Genomic DNA, 17,616 nt, shown 5'->3' on the forward strand with positions numbered 1-17,616 from the left:
TTAAGCGTGTGGCAAAATTGTTTAAAGTGTTGCCGTTTTTTTAGAGTAAAAATTTTGTTTATGTTTTGATTTCTTACATAATTTGATCATAATATAATATATATTAATAAGTTGTATTTGTAAATACATATTAAATTTAGAATAATAGCTGAAAAAACTAATTATTGTTGTGTATTGTGATTGTGCTATGACAAAACAACTAAATAGTCTGTAGAAAGCTGATAAGCTTTCATATAAGATAGATTATTTTGAACAAGAAATAATGGCGGGACGTTTTTACTATTAATTCTCTAAATAGAGGTAAGTTTAAAATTTAGAATATATAATTTTGTATTGAAAAATTTTCTTATGTATTTTAGTATGTTGCAGTAGTCTTAAAACTAAGTGTATTTACTAATAAGTATAGATAATGTTATACATAGGTATAATAGTTTGACAAATAGTTGACATTTTAAAAATTCCCCACTTACTAACACAGAGGATAGGCACCAAAAGAAGAAGTAGAAGAAGAATAATTTAGTACATTTGAAATAATTTAATCTATTCTTCCGTTTAAAACATGGCTGATTCCGCGATGGCTGCGCAAATGAGATGCGCGTACTTATTTTTTCAAGCAGATGGGCATTCTGATTGTTTACTATTCTGTGGTACGGGTGTCAGAACCCGACCATTTTTACTAGAGTTGAAGCAGCAGATGAAGTAAGCAAAGCAAAATCGAATAGACCCTTTATGATTTTTCAAAGATGACAATTGACATATGTCATTCGAAAAATAGGATTTTTAAAAATTATCGAAATATTGTTGAATTAAAAAACATAATGAAAGAAGACATGTATCAAAGACTCTCCAAAATTTAGTTTTTTTATAACAATTGCTTTTCACAACATCATAATGAAAATCTTGAAAATAGACTGTAGGTTCAATGGACAAGTTATCTGTAAAACAAATTTGGTATGTAGGTATGAATCAAATCAAAAACAAATTATTTAGATAGAATTAGCATCCAGTGTTCAGTCCTTTTTGTGTGTTTTCAATAAAAAACAAAAAAATAAATAGAACAAGCTTTTTCTAAAATTTTGTTACCAAATAATCTCTCCTAGTAGTGATACTTAAATACTTGATCATAGCTCTGAAGATGGCTTTGTCGAAAGCGCTCAGCTAGGAATTAAAATTGTTTACACACTTCACAAATATTTTCCGTTTTCCATTTTTTGATTTGTCCATAAGTGTGTACAAAAACATGTCAGTCTTTTCATTTGTTAATATCATAGTGCTGATAATCCCTTCAAAACCAAAAATAAAAAGTCAAGCCAGATTTTATTTTAGAATCTTCAAAAGGTTTTCCGTTGCGCTCAATAGCAAATTGTAATAAGCAAGTCTATAAAGCTTTAAAACAAAATATAATTGTTTATCTAAAGTCTATTTCATTGCAATTGATGCCTCATTATAAATACAAAATATTAAGCAGGGAAGAATAGTCGTCAATACCCTAAATCATTGCCATATGGATTTAGTTACAACCAAGACGGAAGACTCTGCCTCTCTATAGATAATTACCGGTATTTAAAGAAAAAACATTAATATTGCCACAACCGGGTGGAAAGTTGGGTCAGGAACTGACGAGAGTGGGTAAAATGGCCCTCCGAAAAGGGGGTTTGGCATTGGGTTTACTACCCAACCCTGTAAGAAACCTTTTGGTATAAGATCTACAAAGAAAGGAACCGGACTGTCTAACCTACACGAACTTGCAAACGAAATAAGGATACCGATTTAAAAATTTGCACATGAAACGTAAGAAGCCTTTATGAGCCTGGAGCCACGGTTCTGCTCATACAAGAAATGAATAAAGCCAAAGCAGATATAATTGCTTACAGGAAATAAGGTGGACTAGCTCAGGCATCCGGGAAAAAAATAACTGCAATATGTTCTACAGTGGATATCCTACCCGACGAATTTGGTACCGTATTTATTGTAAGCAGCAAGGTCAAATGTAGTGTAATTGATTTCAAAGTTATTGATCGTAGGATATGTCGAATAATATGTCGATATGACTTAAAGAGAAGTTCGCTAATGTTAGCATTATTAGCATCCATGCTTCATCGGAAGAAAAAGGGGTTGATGAAAAAGACATATTCTATGAGGCACTAAACCGAGAGTACGATGAGTGCTCAAAAAATGACATCAAAATAATAGCAGGAGATTGTAATGCGAAAGTCGGAAGAGAGGATATATTTTCGCCCACCATCGGAAAAGAGAGCCTACACGTAGACTCTAATGATAAAAAGTCTCAGAATCATAAACTTTGCGATATCTAAGAACATGGTAATAGCTGGGACACGTTTTCCCCATAAAGATATACATAAGGGAACTTAAAAATCTCCTGATAATGAAACGATTAACCAAATAGATCATATAATCATCGATGCAAGACACTGCTCTAATTTATAAGATGTTAGAGCTTTTAGAGGAGCACACATAGATAGTGATCACTATTTAGTTAAAGTACGATTTAAGGAGAAAATATCCAATTTAAAAAAGGATATCGGGAAAAGGAGAGAAAAATCGACATTAATAAACTAAAAGATCCCGACATTGCAAGATGTATACAGACAGCAAATAGAAGATCAAATAAGGACAGAAAACTTAAAAGAAGAAGAATACATTGACCAACTATGGGCAAATATTCGAGATATTGCGTTACAGAAATCGGTTGAAATATTGAGCAAAACCAAGTCAGAAAAAAAGAGTCATTGGTTTGATCATGAGTGCGAGATGGCCACAACACAAATAGAAAGAACGCAGCATATCAAAAAACCATCGACGCAGGTTGTACACGGAGAAAATAAGAAGAGTATAGACGTCTTAGAAGAGAAAAAAAATGTATCTATCGACGTAAGAAGAGGGAATACGAACAGAACACTATCAACGAGACAGGAAAGTTCATTCTATAAAAATGAAACCAGGAAATACTACAAATCCTTAAATAATAACCGTCGAGAATTCAAACCACGACTAAATATTTATAAAGACACTAACGGTGAAATTATATATGATAAAAACTCAGTTCTTAACAGATGGGCACAACATTTTAGCGAACATCTAAATATAAACGATATTGAAGGAAGTTACAACATAGACAATCAACAAAAGCTACAACGTCAAATACACAGTAAAGACCCAACAAGAGAAGAAGTGTCAAATGTCATCCTAAAACTCAAAGACAATAAAGCCCCAGGAATCGATGAAATCTGTTCTTAAATGTATAAAAAAAGGCGATGATCAACTTTTTGCAGCAATACATAAACTAATACTACTTATATGCCAGAATGAATTGGTACCAGAAGAGTGGTAATATGTCCGTTGCATAAAAAGGGTGATCAACTGGAGTGTAAGAACTATAGAGGCATTACTCTGGCATTTACTTCTGGAAAGTCAACTACACGTAAAATTCAAGCACATAGGCAGATTCTAGAAAAGTCACTAAAATATAACATAGATACACACCATCTCTTCGTCGAGTTCAAAGCAGCCTATGACAGTGTGAAAGGAACTGCATTATATAATGCAATAATAGACTTTGGGATACCACCTAAGTTAGTTAAGTTGACCCAACTAACAATGCAAAACGTAAGCTCAAGTGTTGGAATTGAAGGAGAAAACTCTACGTTCTTTGACATTAATAATGGTCTTTGACATTAATAAAGACAGGGGAGACACCCTGGTGTGTCTCCTCTTTAATATTGCCTTGGAAAAGGTAATCAGACAATTAAATATTAGAATACATGGAACTATTTTTAACAGATAGACGCAAATTCTCGCATTCGCTGACGATATAGTTATAGTGGGCAGAAGTATGATAGACATGGTACAGTGTTTTACAAGGCTTGCGGACGCGGAAAGTGAATTAGAACTTGTGGTAAACGAGAAAAAAAATAAAATCTATGTTGGTTTCTAAAAAACCCCGAAATATCCAACAGAGAATTCAAATTAACAACCATACCTTTGAGCAAGTCAAATAATTCACATATCTTGGATCGCTAGTAAACGCAACAAACACGGCAAGCGACGAAATAAAAATACGCATAGCAATAGCAAACAGAACTGTTGACGGTCTTCAGAAACATATAAAAAGTAAATATATAAAACGTGCAGTAAAGCTCAGTATAAACAAGACCTTAATAAGACCGGTTTTAATATATGGGCTGAAACGTGGACCTTATCTCAAAATGATGAAATACTTCTTGGTATTTTTGAGAGAAAAATTCTTAGAAAGGTTTTTGGGGCCATAAATGAAAATGGGCTATGGCGTCGAAAATACAACTTTGAGCTATATTAGTTATACACCGATCCACATATTGTGAAATTCGTTAAAGTGCAGAGACAAATGGGCTGGACACATTGCTAGGATGTCAGTACACGAATACACGAAGAGATTTGCATTTTCAAAACCAGAGGGCACAAGAAGTAGTGGGCGATCACAAAGGAGATGGATTGATAATGTGGAAGAAGATCTATAGATTCTAAAGGTCAGAAGATGGAGGGAAGTTGCCAGGAATCGACAGGAGTGGTGATTTCTTTGTAGACGGGCCAAGATCCACAACGGATTGTCGAGACACTTATGCTGATGATGATAATTCACTTCATCCATCCATTCATTAACTAGATGCAAAAGAACTAGACAAAAAGAAATACAGACTAAGTTTTACTAAAAAGAAAGGCACTTGAATAAGCAAAAGAAAATATAAAAATAAACGGAAGCGGACAATCCAATATAAGATAGGCTAACAACACGACGGTGTTCACAGTCAGCGCAGAAGATCTCCAACTTCTACTAAACAAACCAACCAGGGACCTCAGCCTGAAAATTAATCTCATCTCCAATTAGTGCCATCTCAACTGATGGAGACGGCAGTTCTTGAAGAAGAAGAGTAACTTTCAGAACTTAATTATTTTAAATTTTGCTGTGACCTTGATTGTATTTAATAAACAATGCTATATATTTTATTAATTAAAGTGTTTGAAATTGTAAAAATTCCTAATTATTTAAATTTATTTAACGGTTGGATAGGTTAAAAAAAGTAAGAACTAAAAAAGGATACCAAATGGAAGAAAAATAATTTAAAATAATTTGCTATACAGACGACGCAACACTACTCTCTCAAAGTGAAGCTGATTTACAACGTATGCGGCACCAATTTAATATAACCGCCAGAAAATTTAACATTTATCTAGCTACGGAAAGCTCGAAACTGAAGTGAAAAATCAAGTGAATAGAGCAAACACAGCCGAAAGTTGCCTGAATAAAACAATATGGAGAAACAAAAATATAGGGAAAGAAATGAAAGGTAGAATGTACAAAACGGTCATCAAACCAATAATAACATACGCAGCAGAAACACGACCTGACACAGAGAAGATGTTAGAAACAGCAGAGATGAAAACACTAGAGAAATTGATGGTAAGACACTATGAAACAGAGTTAGAAGTACAGATATACGACGTATATGCAAGGTGGGGAACATCAAGAAATGGGTAAGAAATGGAAGAGTAGAATGGAACGATCGTATACGTCCAATGACAACAAATTGTGTAGTAAAGACGGCAGGAGAAGGTTTCCCAATAGGAAGACGATCAGTAGGACGACCACGAAAACGATGGAACGGCAACTTACTGGAGGCATATTAAAAAACAGACAGAGTCATGTCTACATAAAAAGAAGAAGAAGAAGGAAGAAGGTTCGATAGATAAATCTCTTTCTATCAAGCCTATTACACAAGTTTATTCCTAAAAAAAAACGATACTGTCGAGAAGCTCTCAAAGATTCCGTAACAAATAAAATGAATATACGTGTCATTATTTTTTCCTATACTCAACGACATATATCATTAATTTATTCTTTTCATTTTATTTATGATTTTAATTAAGTATACTTATAATGCACATTTTACTTACCACCTTGTTAGTAGGTAGTCTGATAAGCTTTCCACGCCTTGTGTCACACCAAAGAAAAATATATTAAAAATGAGAAAGAGTATTCCTCCTCCATATATCAGATACTGATTGTAAATCGACAAAGATACTTTGCCCTTTTTTATAATTTCTCCATATATTTTTGGCCTGTTGGTCTGTTCTGTTTCTAAAAGTTTTTCATCATCACGATATTCATCGTCTTCATCATTTAGGTAATCTTTCTCATTGTTTACGTGGTTGGTTTTATTATCATAATCTTGATTTTCATCACTAACTTCATCGCCTGTTATGATCATTTCCAGTTCTTCTATATATTTTTCATCTGGTTTATCAACCAATTTTATTTGACCATTTTCCATAATTATCAAGTTTTCTGCAGTTTTTATTTGATTTAAAGTTTGTGTCACGAGAATACATATTTTTCCATTCAAAAACTTTTTTATACATTCGTTAAATATATAGTCTTGTACTTGACTATCCAGAGCTGTCAGAGAGTCATCCAGTAAATATATTTCACTTTCTTTATACACTGCTCTGGCGAGGTTAATGCGAGCTTGCTGACCCTTGCTGAGATTCATTCCTCGGTCGCACACTATGGTCTCGTCACGTTTCTCGAACATTTTAAAATCGAACTCTAGTGCACAAACTCTTATAACTTCCAAATACCTATAAATTAAAATAAATATTAAAATATACGGTGATAAGATAAATAAAAAAAATGAGAAATAGAATCGAAGCCGCCTAAGGCATGCTGCCTTGATTTCTGCATATATATATATATATATATATATATATATATATATATATATATATATATATATACATATACGAAGTAACAAGAAGTCGAGAGACCTCTCTTTGATAGCAAATTAGGTGAACTGCAAATTCAAAGCCTGTTATTAGAGGCTTTTGAACGATGCTAGAAGTATCCTTTTACTTCGACATGCATCTACGATTCACCCTTGAAAAATACTATCAGTTTTGCTCTTTACGTTGAGAAAAAACGTTTAAATGAATGTAAAAGATTGCATTTCATTTTAATTGAAATTTCATACACGTGTAACACGTGTAGAGCATTGGTGGAGTTCCAATTGAAATGAAATGAATTATTTTACTTATATACAATATAAAACCCAAATAAGATATTTGCTTGCATTACAATTAATTGAAATAAATACATAAAAAAATCATGAATTTGTTGCTTGTGTGAGTCCATTTCAAAAGGTAAAAGAAATAATAAGTTAGACTTACTCACAATCAATTTAATTTAACTAATCGGACGACCGGTTTCGCTTTCTATAATATGCAAAGCATCTTCAGGTCACGATACAAAGTTAAAATGCTGAAAATAATAATCCCATATTAGGGTGTTGTCTAATAAAGATAAAACATAGGTAGGTGATATAAACTATATAAATTACAGTAATTATGCCAATATTACATGTCTGTGGTTTTATAAATGAATAAAATGTTTAAGCAGACAAGGTAAGACCCACAAATTGGTAACATAGTCTATTAAACTGTAATGAATTAATAAATAAACAAATAATAGAGTACCGGCATGTAAGTAATGTTTATTTATTTGTTTATTTATTAATTCATTACAGTTTAATAGACTATGTTACCAATTTGTGGGTCTTACCTTGTCTGCTTAAACATTTTATTCATTTATAAAACCACAGACATGTAATATTGGCATAATTACTGTAATTTATATAGTTTATATCACCTACCTATGTTTTATCTTTATTAGACAATACCCTAATATGAGATTATTATTTTCAGCATTTTAACTTTGTATCGTGACCTGAAGATGCTTTGCATATTATAGAAAGCGAAACCGGTCGTCCGATTAGTTAAATTAAATTGATTGTGAGTAAGTCTAACTTATTATTTCTTTTACATAAAAAAATGTATGATGATATGAAGATATAATAAAAATAAATACCTTTTTTCATCAAATTTTTCGCCAAATATAATGTTTTGCTTAATGGAGGATGGAAACAACCAAGGATCTTGCGAAGCATATGAAATTCTTCCTTTAGACAATATGCAACCTTTGTCTAAAGGATAATCTTGTAGCAAAGCTTTCAATAAAGAGCTTTTACCTGATCCTACTTTACCGGTCACCAAAGTCAAACCAGGCTTGGGTTTAAAGTTAATATTATTTAAAATAAGGTTGTTATTTATCGTAACATCAGCTTCTCTGAGTTCCAAAATCGGTTCGTTGGTTGGTTCGTCAGCACCTACTTTTGGTGGAAGTTCTTCTGCGGTTATTACTTGGTTAATTCTCCTCAGCGCTGAGTAAAGCTCAGCTGCTCTACCTAAACCGTAGGGAATAAGGCCACCTAGGTAGTACTCTATATCCTTAAACATCGTGCTTAAGTAAAAGATGAGCTCGGTATCGGTTGCATACCCAAACCATATGTAAGCCATAACAAGAGTGTAGAATCCAAATTTGGAAAATAAGATGCCCACAACGATTTGGATCATTCTTAGTTCATATACGATTAATATTTTGTTTGATTCCTGCCTAAAACACAATATTAGTTTATTTAGAAAAATGACTTAATTGACATATTTTCACGTTTAAAATTTTCTATTTCTTGTTTAAAAAAATCATCAGAAACTCCTTGACTGTGATTGACAATTCTATTTAAGAACGAAGTTTATTGTATCGATAAAAGATATAAAGATATATAAACACGTACATTTTGTGAGATTTAGCAAGGTTCGTTGAAATAGGTCGTCATTGTTACTATTTATATTTTTAAACAAATTGTTGCTAAACACTAAACTTTCGGAAGATGGCAAGTTTAAACAGCTATAAACTATTGAGCTGCAGATGTAATAGATATTATGCTATAATTAGGAGATTTATTTAGAGGACTTCGTAATGATCTCAATTAACAGAATAAATTAATGTACTATTTAACAATCAAATATTAAAAACTATTGATTTTTTTTTGTTAAAGTGGGAAAGTTTCCAGTGGTTGGCTGTATACCATAATGGTTAAAAGACTTTGTAAAAACTTCTAATATAATTGGTATATTTGTAATTCAAAACATTTTTGATCCCATCACACCATCATCAGTGAAAACTCCCATACTTATTCGTCTTCTGTCTCCTCAAAGCCTGTCTAAACTATTCTAATTTTTAAAACATAATTAAACTGTATCGAAACGAAAATCTAATACCGTCATTATGTTTTATTTCTTTACTCTTTTTGGAGTACCGGAAACTGAATTCACTACGAATTTTGACCATGATGAACGGCAGGTGGAATGCATATTTTAGATTCCCTTGCCGAGTAATTCATCAAGCTGTTTGCTTTGCAAGTTGTAGAAAGCACAGTGGTAAAAATTTGAATTCGGTTTCGCCAGGTAGGAAATCGTATGATTTCTCTTGTTATTCTAATTTTTGTTCTAAATCATTTTCAGTATTTTCTAATAACACTAGGTACATCATCTATATACATTAAGCACCACGCAATATTATCCTGTAATTTTGTAGTTATCTGATCCAACACAAATGATAATCAATAAAGACTAAGCATCGAGCATTGGTGCAATTTTACTTTTACGTAAACTTTATCAATCTCTCCCAAATCTGTCCTAACACTAGTTACTACTTCCTCATATATGTCTTTCAAAATCTTCAGATATTCACTGGGAAGTTCTTTCTTATTGAGCACAGACCACGGCTAAAGGAAACAAAGAAGCTTGATGCATAAGAGTCGTGATACTATAACTAACATGTTTGTTATAGTATCATAAAATGTTTGTTATAGTATCATGAATAAGAGTGACCACTAGAAAACTCAAGGATGGAATCGGACAAATTGCATGCCTGTAAACGACAGTAGAATATTGAAGAAGACAATACCAACTTAAGCAAATTAAAGTAACAAATGTTGGTTTCCGACAAAGTTGGTTTCCGATACAATATTGGAAATCCTGATTTATAGAGAAACGTGCATATAGATGGACGTGTGTTGGATTGCCTACCCAACAGGCGAAATAAAATTAATTTATATATTTAAATAAATAATTGGTTAACAAAAGACAATAAGTAACACCGTTGCAGCCTACTCCGCATTGGAGTAAAGGCAAAGAAAATGATGATGATAAAAATGATGATACGGTAAATTAATGTTTACTTGTTTGTTGCCTACCTAAATAATATAGTTGTGTAATTTTATTGTGAATTTCAAACGTTGCGAAAATAAAACGCTAGTCTATCTAGTCTTGATAGTCTAAATATTTATTACAAAAGGAAAATAAAGTGGTATTGTATTTTATCACATTCTGGTTTAATATCACTAGATATATTATTGGCGATACGCCCAAAAAAAAAAAACATTAATGAACTTAATTAAACCACAAAAACAACTTACTTTCTTGCTTTATTAATTTTATTTTCGAAAAACTTTTCCCATGTGTACATCTTTATAATTCTTATTGTAGATAATGTTTCTTGAGTTTGTTGTAATCGTTCGTCAGTCCTATGTCCTGTATTATATCGATAGTCCCCTACTACTTTACCGATATAAGCTAAAAAAAGGCACTATATTTAAAATAATATATTTTCTCGATTTTTTTTTTGTGTATAAGAGCGGTAGATGCTTTAAAGGCTGCGACGTTTGAGCCATTCCTTTTTACAACCAACGGGTTGTCTGTGCCGAAGCACACTAGAAGCATTTTAGTTGTGAAGCAGTTCGTTAGAAAACACAAAGAAATCGGCCTTTAAATTTAAAACAATACATAAACGTCAAGCAGTTCTGAAAAGCCAAAGAATAGTCAACAGACGTCAATTACTAAATATAGGCAAGAAAATAGGCGAATTTACTATTTAGACGAAACTCAATATTATTATGATACCCATGATACAGTTAAGAAAGGATGGGTAGATGGTTCAAACATGTTGCAAATAAAGGATCTCAGCTAATTATTGTACATTGCGCAGAAAGTAAGGGATTGGTTCCGAATACTTCCGAAAAATATGTGGGAAAAAAATAGAGGATTGTAACATTGACTACAACATTGTATGGAAGCTGATATTTTTGAAGATGGGTTTCAAAAGTGACTGATCTCAAACTTATAAATAGTTAATAGTGCTTGATAATGCTTCCCGACATTCCCTATCATTCCCGACAGCTCACTAAGATACCAAATACATCTTCAAAGAAAGCTGAAGTTCAAAGCTTTTTAATGGAAAATGATTTGTATTTCGAAGGTTTTTAAACAACAAACCAATTTATTGAAGTTTACGAACGAAGCAATTGAACAAATTATACGCGCTAGAGAGTTTTGGCGAAAAGCATGGACACACTATATTGAGACTTCCTCTCTGTTTTTGTGTGTTCAATTAAGTTAATTTGGGGCCAATTAAAACCAAATATAAAACGTGCGAAAACATTTTCTAAATTTGATAACTACAAGGTAATTGAGGTAATTAAAAAAGAAGTATCTTATATTACCAAAGAGAACTGGCAGAAACGAATCGCCAAAGAGATTAAAGTTAAAAAATACTATCAGAAGATTGGGCAGTTCGACATTAACAGTGAAAATAATGTTTTATTGAATTGAATGATATTAGTGACGTAGATAATAGGGAAGAAGGATAACATTAGTTGTATAAGTATTGTAAAAGTTATTCCTTGTGCAATTAATATTTCGACAAATTACAAGTGTAATGATGAAAAGCCTCTCGTTTTAAAAAGGTGTAATATTTTTAGACTTTGTATTTTTGAAAGAAATAAAAAGAGCAGGGACATGCTTCCATTTTTTGCTGAATTTTAAAATTTTGAACTGTATGCTTACGTTAATTTTAGATTTAACTCTATTTTTATATAGGTTTTAGCAAAGAATATGTAGATAGCAAAGATGCATATAGAGGGATCTTTCACTGTCATTTTTTAGTCTCGGCAAAGGTTAAACAAATGTTACAGAGAAGAAGCAGAAGTTGATCAAGATTTTAGTTCCTTATTTATACCACTAGGGACCGGTCATGTTAGAGTTATTCCTGCTTCTAAAATATGAAAGGGTGGGGCAACAAATGCAACTTAGATATTTTCATATGTAGATGCCGCGTGGTCGTGGAATAGCATCAAATTTTTGCGCCTTATAAAATTTTTTAAAAATAAAGAAAATAAAACATTATTTTAACTTAAAAAAATAAATAGGTAAGTCTCAAATAACGCCTCTCTAGATCTATATATATATATATATATATATATATATATATATATATATATATATATATATATATATATATATATATATATTTTAAAGTCCAAGAATTTATTTTTATGGCAATACAAAGTCCTTCACTCCTTTATTATCCTTACACTCAGAGTTTAAAAGTACACATCGTTACGCAAGAAAGTATTATTTGTTTAATTAATACATTTCGTAAATTTATTTTAAAAACCATCTTTGCTGGCTCTTTAACATATTGAAAAAGTATTAAACCATGGCCTTATACTTTTTGAATCCACTTGACTTAGTACTTTTGTATACAAAGGAGGCCTATTTTTGAATGAGTACATTCCTTACCATTCTGCCACCTTATCGCTCAGTTTCCACTGAGTACTATTAACTTATCTATTAATACAAATTAATTTATCATTATTAACATTGTTATTAGCAAATTAACATTAGCTAAGAGCAGCAATATTTACACATAAAAGGTTTTAAATTATTTACTGTTGTATGGCTAAATTATCTACTATTATTACCTTTAAAACGTTTATAATTTCTCATATATTTTTATTTTGCTTTTTTTGTTTTTCAATATCTCTGTAACATTTATTTTAAGAAATGACGGTAGTATCTAGGTTTGTACCCTCTTTAATGATAGATTAGAGGTTACACGAAGAACGGTACTAGGCTCAGGCTTCAGTCTGGTAGAGGTATCTTGGTCGGGGCTCTTATTACAGCTCAAATATAAAGAATCAGTTAGAGAAGTACTGAAGATACAAAGACGAGAAGTTAGAAGATAAGAGAAGAGAAGTTGGAAGATAAGAGAAGGGAATTATTTGGGCACCACCCTATTTTTAGAGGAACAGGGAAACCTTAAGACATAGAGAATACGATAACGAGAAAGGCAAGATACAGTTAAGATACGCGAGAATAAAATAAACAGTGAGAGAAAAGGTATTTTGATCATGCGGTACACACTTAATATTTCGACACATATACACTAGTTATATGATAAAACAAATAATAATATAAGTCAATAAAAATGCCTGAAAGAGATACACCTTGCACAACAATATAAATTCATATTATAACAAAAAATAAAAAGCAAATATATCGTTAACAAAGTTATATTGAGGTTATTAGAAAAAAATGCACTATAACAATTACGGCACAGTTAAATGTCACGAGATAAGTGATTACACGATCTATTATCAAAAATACAACAACAAAATATCTTTTTGAAAAATAATACTGAATAATGCAGTATTCTCAAGAATAAAAAACAAGGAATATTATGATTGTCAATATTCGTCAAAATAAAATATTATTATGCCTTGAGAATACGTAAACATTTACTAAAAATTTTTTTGAATGTGATTACCTCAAATCTATTCCTAAAATTTATCATAAATATACCTAACCTACTTTAATATCAAACAAATGGCTCGTAATTTATACGTATGATATCGTAAGTTTATACCCGTAGTTCATTCGGTTATACTTAACCATAAAGCAAAGTCACTGAACTGGATGTTATAACTCAATTTGTTACTATTTAGGTATTGAAGTTGAGCTTCAGTCAATAAAATTTATGGTTACTCACAATACCGTAGACAACAGGTGGACATACAGGTGACTGCATTACGTCCTCAATACAGGCACTTGTCACTGGGTCCTGGCAACAGGTATTGGACGGCAGGTCAGCAATGAATTACGGTCTTCGATCCGTAATCCCTCGAATTGACTTCGAGGTAGTCGAAAAGAGAAACAACCAGACAGGAACAGCACAGGCAGTAGTCAGTAGTATAGATAAATTAAGATACTAATGAACGTAAAGTTGAATGAAGGCGTCGAACAACAGAGACGAATGAAGGTAGAGATGAAATGAACGATGGTGGACATGAACGGCAAACAGAGGTGACTTCGTTCCTTCGAATTGGAATACGTCGCCGTGTGATAGAGAACCACCCGCTTGCCACAGGAATCAACTTGAAAATGAATTCGAATTTTGATCTTAGGCAAGCTAAAGATAAAAAAAGAAGTGGGAGTATTGGCTGAAGAGTGCCAAGCAAAATTGATATTTAAAAGACAAGGCTAGTGGAGTCATTTTTGTAACTTAAACCTTATCTCCTAACAAGAATTATACGTTCTCCGAAAACCAACTCTTCTGTTTTTCTGAGAAGATAGACCCGGGATTTTACAATAGGCACTGACTCCTTTGTTACTAGGAAAGATTTCTATTAAGCAAAGGATAGATAAAAAGATCAGGGAACATTTGGCGAAATACTTCATTGTTAAAAAAAGCGTCGCGAATCGCTCGTTGCTGTTGGGTTATTTTTACGGCTTTTAACAAAATATTTACAAATAGGCGGCGTGAAATTAATTTTCTAATGAGAATAATTTAAAGAAATTTTAAACATGCTTCAGATTTAATATACAATGAAAAGAATATTATTAAGTTAAATATACTATGTAGTAATTAAACACTAAGTTAATATTTGGCTTCATTTTTGAAACCAATAATTTAGTTAGTCATTCATATGTGAATAAAAAAAATCAGTTATGAAGTTTAAATTTTAGTAAATGTCTTAAATTTATACATAAAATTTATTTTAATTTTAATTAATGTCATCAGTTTATGTTCAATTAAGTATAGATCCATTAAAGATTAAATCGTAATAATTTTACCAATATTTATCCATTGTGAAAATTATGTTTTACTAGTAGTTGTTATTTTAAAACAAGACTAAATAGTATCCATTCAGCGTAAATGCTTTCATATAGACTATTCATGAAAAGTTACTGTTAAATATTTCAAAAATAGTTCAGGAATGCTTTTAGTTGTTATTAAAAGATTATGGATGAAAATTTCGGCGAAATGGAAAATTTCAAAATTTATTAAAAAGTTTGATTGAATACTTTTTTGAACAGGACAATAATTGTTCAATGAAATAATTTCGAAAATAGCCTAAAAAGTTTAATGAAAAGTCTTGAGAAAATGAAATTTTTGGTTGAATATATTTTGAAATTTTAGTAAAATGTTTCGTAAATTTTTGGACAGAAAAACAGTATAATAAAAAGTTACGTTACGAAAATTTCATATCTTTTTAAGTATTAAAATTAAAAATTTATTAATTTAATATATTAGAAATTAAGATTTTATTGTGATAAAAACAAAAAAAAGATAGTTTGCAAATCAATGGCGACGAAATTTCAGTAAGCGTGGATGCATAAGTTAAATAGCTCCATTCGTACTCCTTTCCCACTTCCCCCTAACTATATCTTTCATGATGGTTTTAAGCCGACGACCAGGGATTAAGTTTAAGCAATCGCCCTCTTCAGGAGTGTTTTGAAGTATAATAACCGTGACCAAATCGCTCATTTGAAATGTCCTATATGCGTCTATATTCTTTGGCTTTAGTACCAATAATTCTAACAATAACAAGAGTAATAATTATAAAAACTATTCCACATCGGTTATCCGTACAAGCATGCGTCAAGAGGAAGGGTCCCTATAAGGTGAAATATAAATAAAAAATGAAAAGGAGGTTAAATCTTTGTAAGTGGGTATATTTAAAAAACCCTTAAAAGGGCTACATCAAATAACACGAACGTTTTCGGAATAATAATTCCATCATCAGGTTAAAAATGTAGGTTGACATGCCTGAGCCACCAAAATATTAGGGTAAAAACCCTTTAAAATACATAAGGTTAACAAAGATTGTACATAATGTTGTTATTAATATTTGATGTTTAATGTTTAATTAAATTTTACTTTAGGTAACATACACCCATGCCTTAAGTGAGTTCCAGCGTCCTGAGAGTAAACATCTTCAAACGGAACTTTAAATTATACATATTATGTCATGAAAATATTATATATGTAGATACAAAGAAAGTTACAAAAGATCCACTTGATGAAAAGGCATAAAATAATAAATTTATTTACCTTGTATGGGTAGAGCAAGTAGAACCATTCCAATTCCAATAAAGGAAGACACTCCAATCTTAGTATATAAAACATAGCAGAGTACACAGATCTGTACGGATCCACTCCATAGATCGTTTATCATCCAAATCGAGAGTTGAAATGTATAAACATCTTTTGTTATTAACGTCACCAAGTTTCCTAAACTAATTCTTGCAACCGCTGAAGGCGTCAGTCGTAAAGCTTTTCTGTATAACAAGGCAGAGAACGATGTTCGTATCTCAATTCCCAATTTCTCAGCCCATAATAGAGCATTATGGGAATATATTGTATAAAGTAGGTTGTTAAGTAACAATAAAGCCGCCCAAAAATAGGCGTCTTCTTTAGTTTGATTACTTGTTATGTCAAAATAAGAGATCAGCTTACTTACAGCAAGTGGATTCACTAAACTAAAAAGTAAAAATACCTAATTAGTACTTGTCAAATAGTTAATAACATTTTGGAATTTACCGGATTAAAAAATAGAGGTTAAATTCCACATATTTTATTGACTTAAAGTCAAATATAATATTCAAAATGATAAAAACAATTTCAACTAGCCCAAGATCAAACATACTGTATCATATTTACAAGTAACCATTTTGAATAATTAATTCTTAAATATTTTGTTTTAAATGTGTATGCGTAATGGACTACTGAAACATCAACAAGAATTACAGTCTGTCCTAGACATTAAAACAATTGACATTTGTCTCATTTCTGAAACACACTTTACCAATGAAATCTACAAGGATATAAAGTATGCCATGCATTCCATCCTGATAATACAACCAGAGGTGGTAGGGCTATCAAAATAAAATAATCTATCCTAACAAATGCTACAAAACAAAAATGTTTCAAGCTACTTCGGTAAATATTAAAACAAAATCTTTTGAGATTATTGTAATTGTAGGTTAATCACACCTATTGGGATTGTAAGTTAATCACAACCACGGGAAAGGAACTAGAGGCAAGTTAAGCAATTAAAATGTGAAACACTTTCAACAGATAAACCGACATATGTATTAGCCTACTGATCCCGACAAAATTTCAAACCTAATTGATTTCTTTATAGGTAGAAATATTTTTGTTAATATTTATTTACATATTAAGAAAGCATGGGACATGAACTCTGATCATGTGAGTAATACTCTAATTCAAAATCAGCCACCTCATAAACTAGTCGATTCAATATTTCTGCAATTGCTTTTCCGACTAATAACACAACGAGAAACTTTCTTAACCAATTTTTTTATATTTCAGAATCATAGTTCGTCAAATATTGTATCGGATTGAGGCATATTTGTTGGAGATACGAAAGATTTTGATTTTATTGAGGATATCGGTTTGGTCAGAGAAGTACAAGATATAAGAGGTGGAGATATATTTGCTTAAGGAGGGTGGACACTATCCAAGTGTACTTGGTCAAAGTCAGCTTAAACGTTGGAAATGTCCAAACACTTGGAAGCTACTTT

The 17,616-nt window shown here is 31.6% G+C and overlaps 1 protein-coding gene across 1 annotated transcript in view; it reads right to left on the reverse strand.

The window, feature by feature from the left end:
- The window catches only part of LOC140432481 (probable multidrug resistance-associated protein lethal(2)03659), a 50,876-nt gene that overhangs the window by 20,219 nt on the left and 13,041 nt on the right, over nucleotides 1-17,616 (reverse strand). The window contains exons 3-6 of the mRNA XM_072520396.1: nucleotides 16,124-16,551; nucleotides 10,368-10,524; nucleotides 7,919-8,503; nucleotides 5,953-6,636 (exon numbers count right to left, since the gene is read on the reverse strand). Of these exons, the coding sequence (XP_072376497.1) occupies nucleotides 5,953-6,636; nucleotides 7,919-8,503; nucleotides 10,368-10,524; nucleotides 16,124-16,551 (1,854 nt within the window). The remainder of the gene's footprint in view (nucleotides 1-5,952; nucleotides 6,637-7,918; nucleotides 8,504-10,367; nucleotides 10,525-16,123; nucleotides 16,552-17,616) is intronic.

This window comes from Diabrotica undecimpunctata, chromosome 1, assembly GCF_040954645.1.
Source record: "Diabrotica undecimpunctata isolate CICGRU chromosome 1, icDiaUnde3, whole genome shotgun sequence".
In the NCBI taxonomy this organism is placed as follows: domain Eukaryota; kingdom Metazoa; phylum Arthropoda; class Insecta; order Coleoptera; family Chrysomelidae; genus Diabrotica; species Diabrotica undecimpunctata.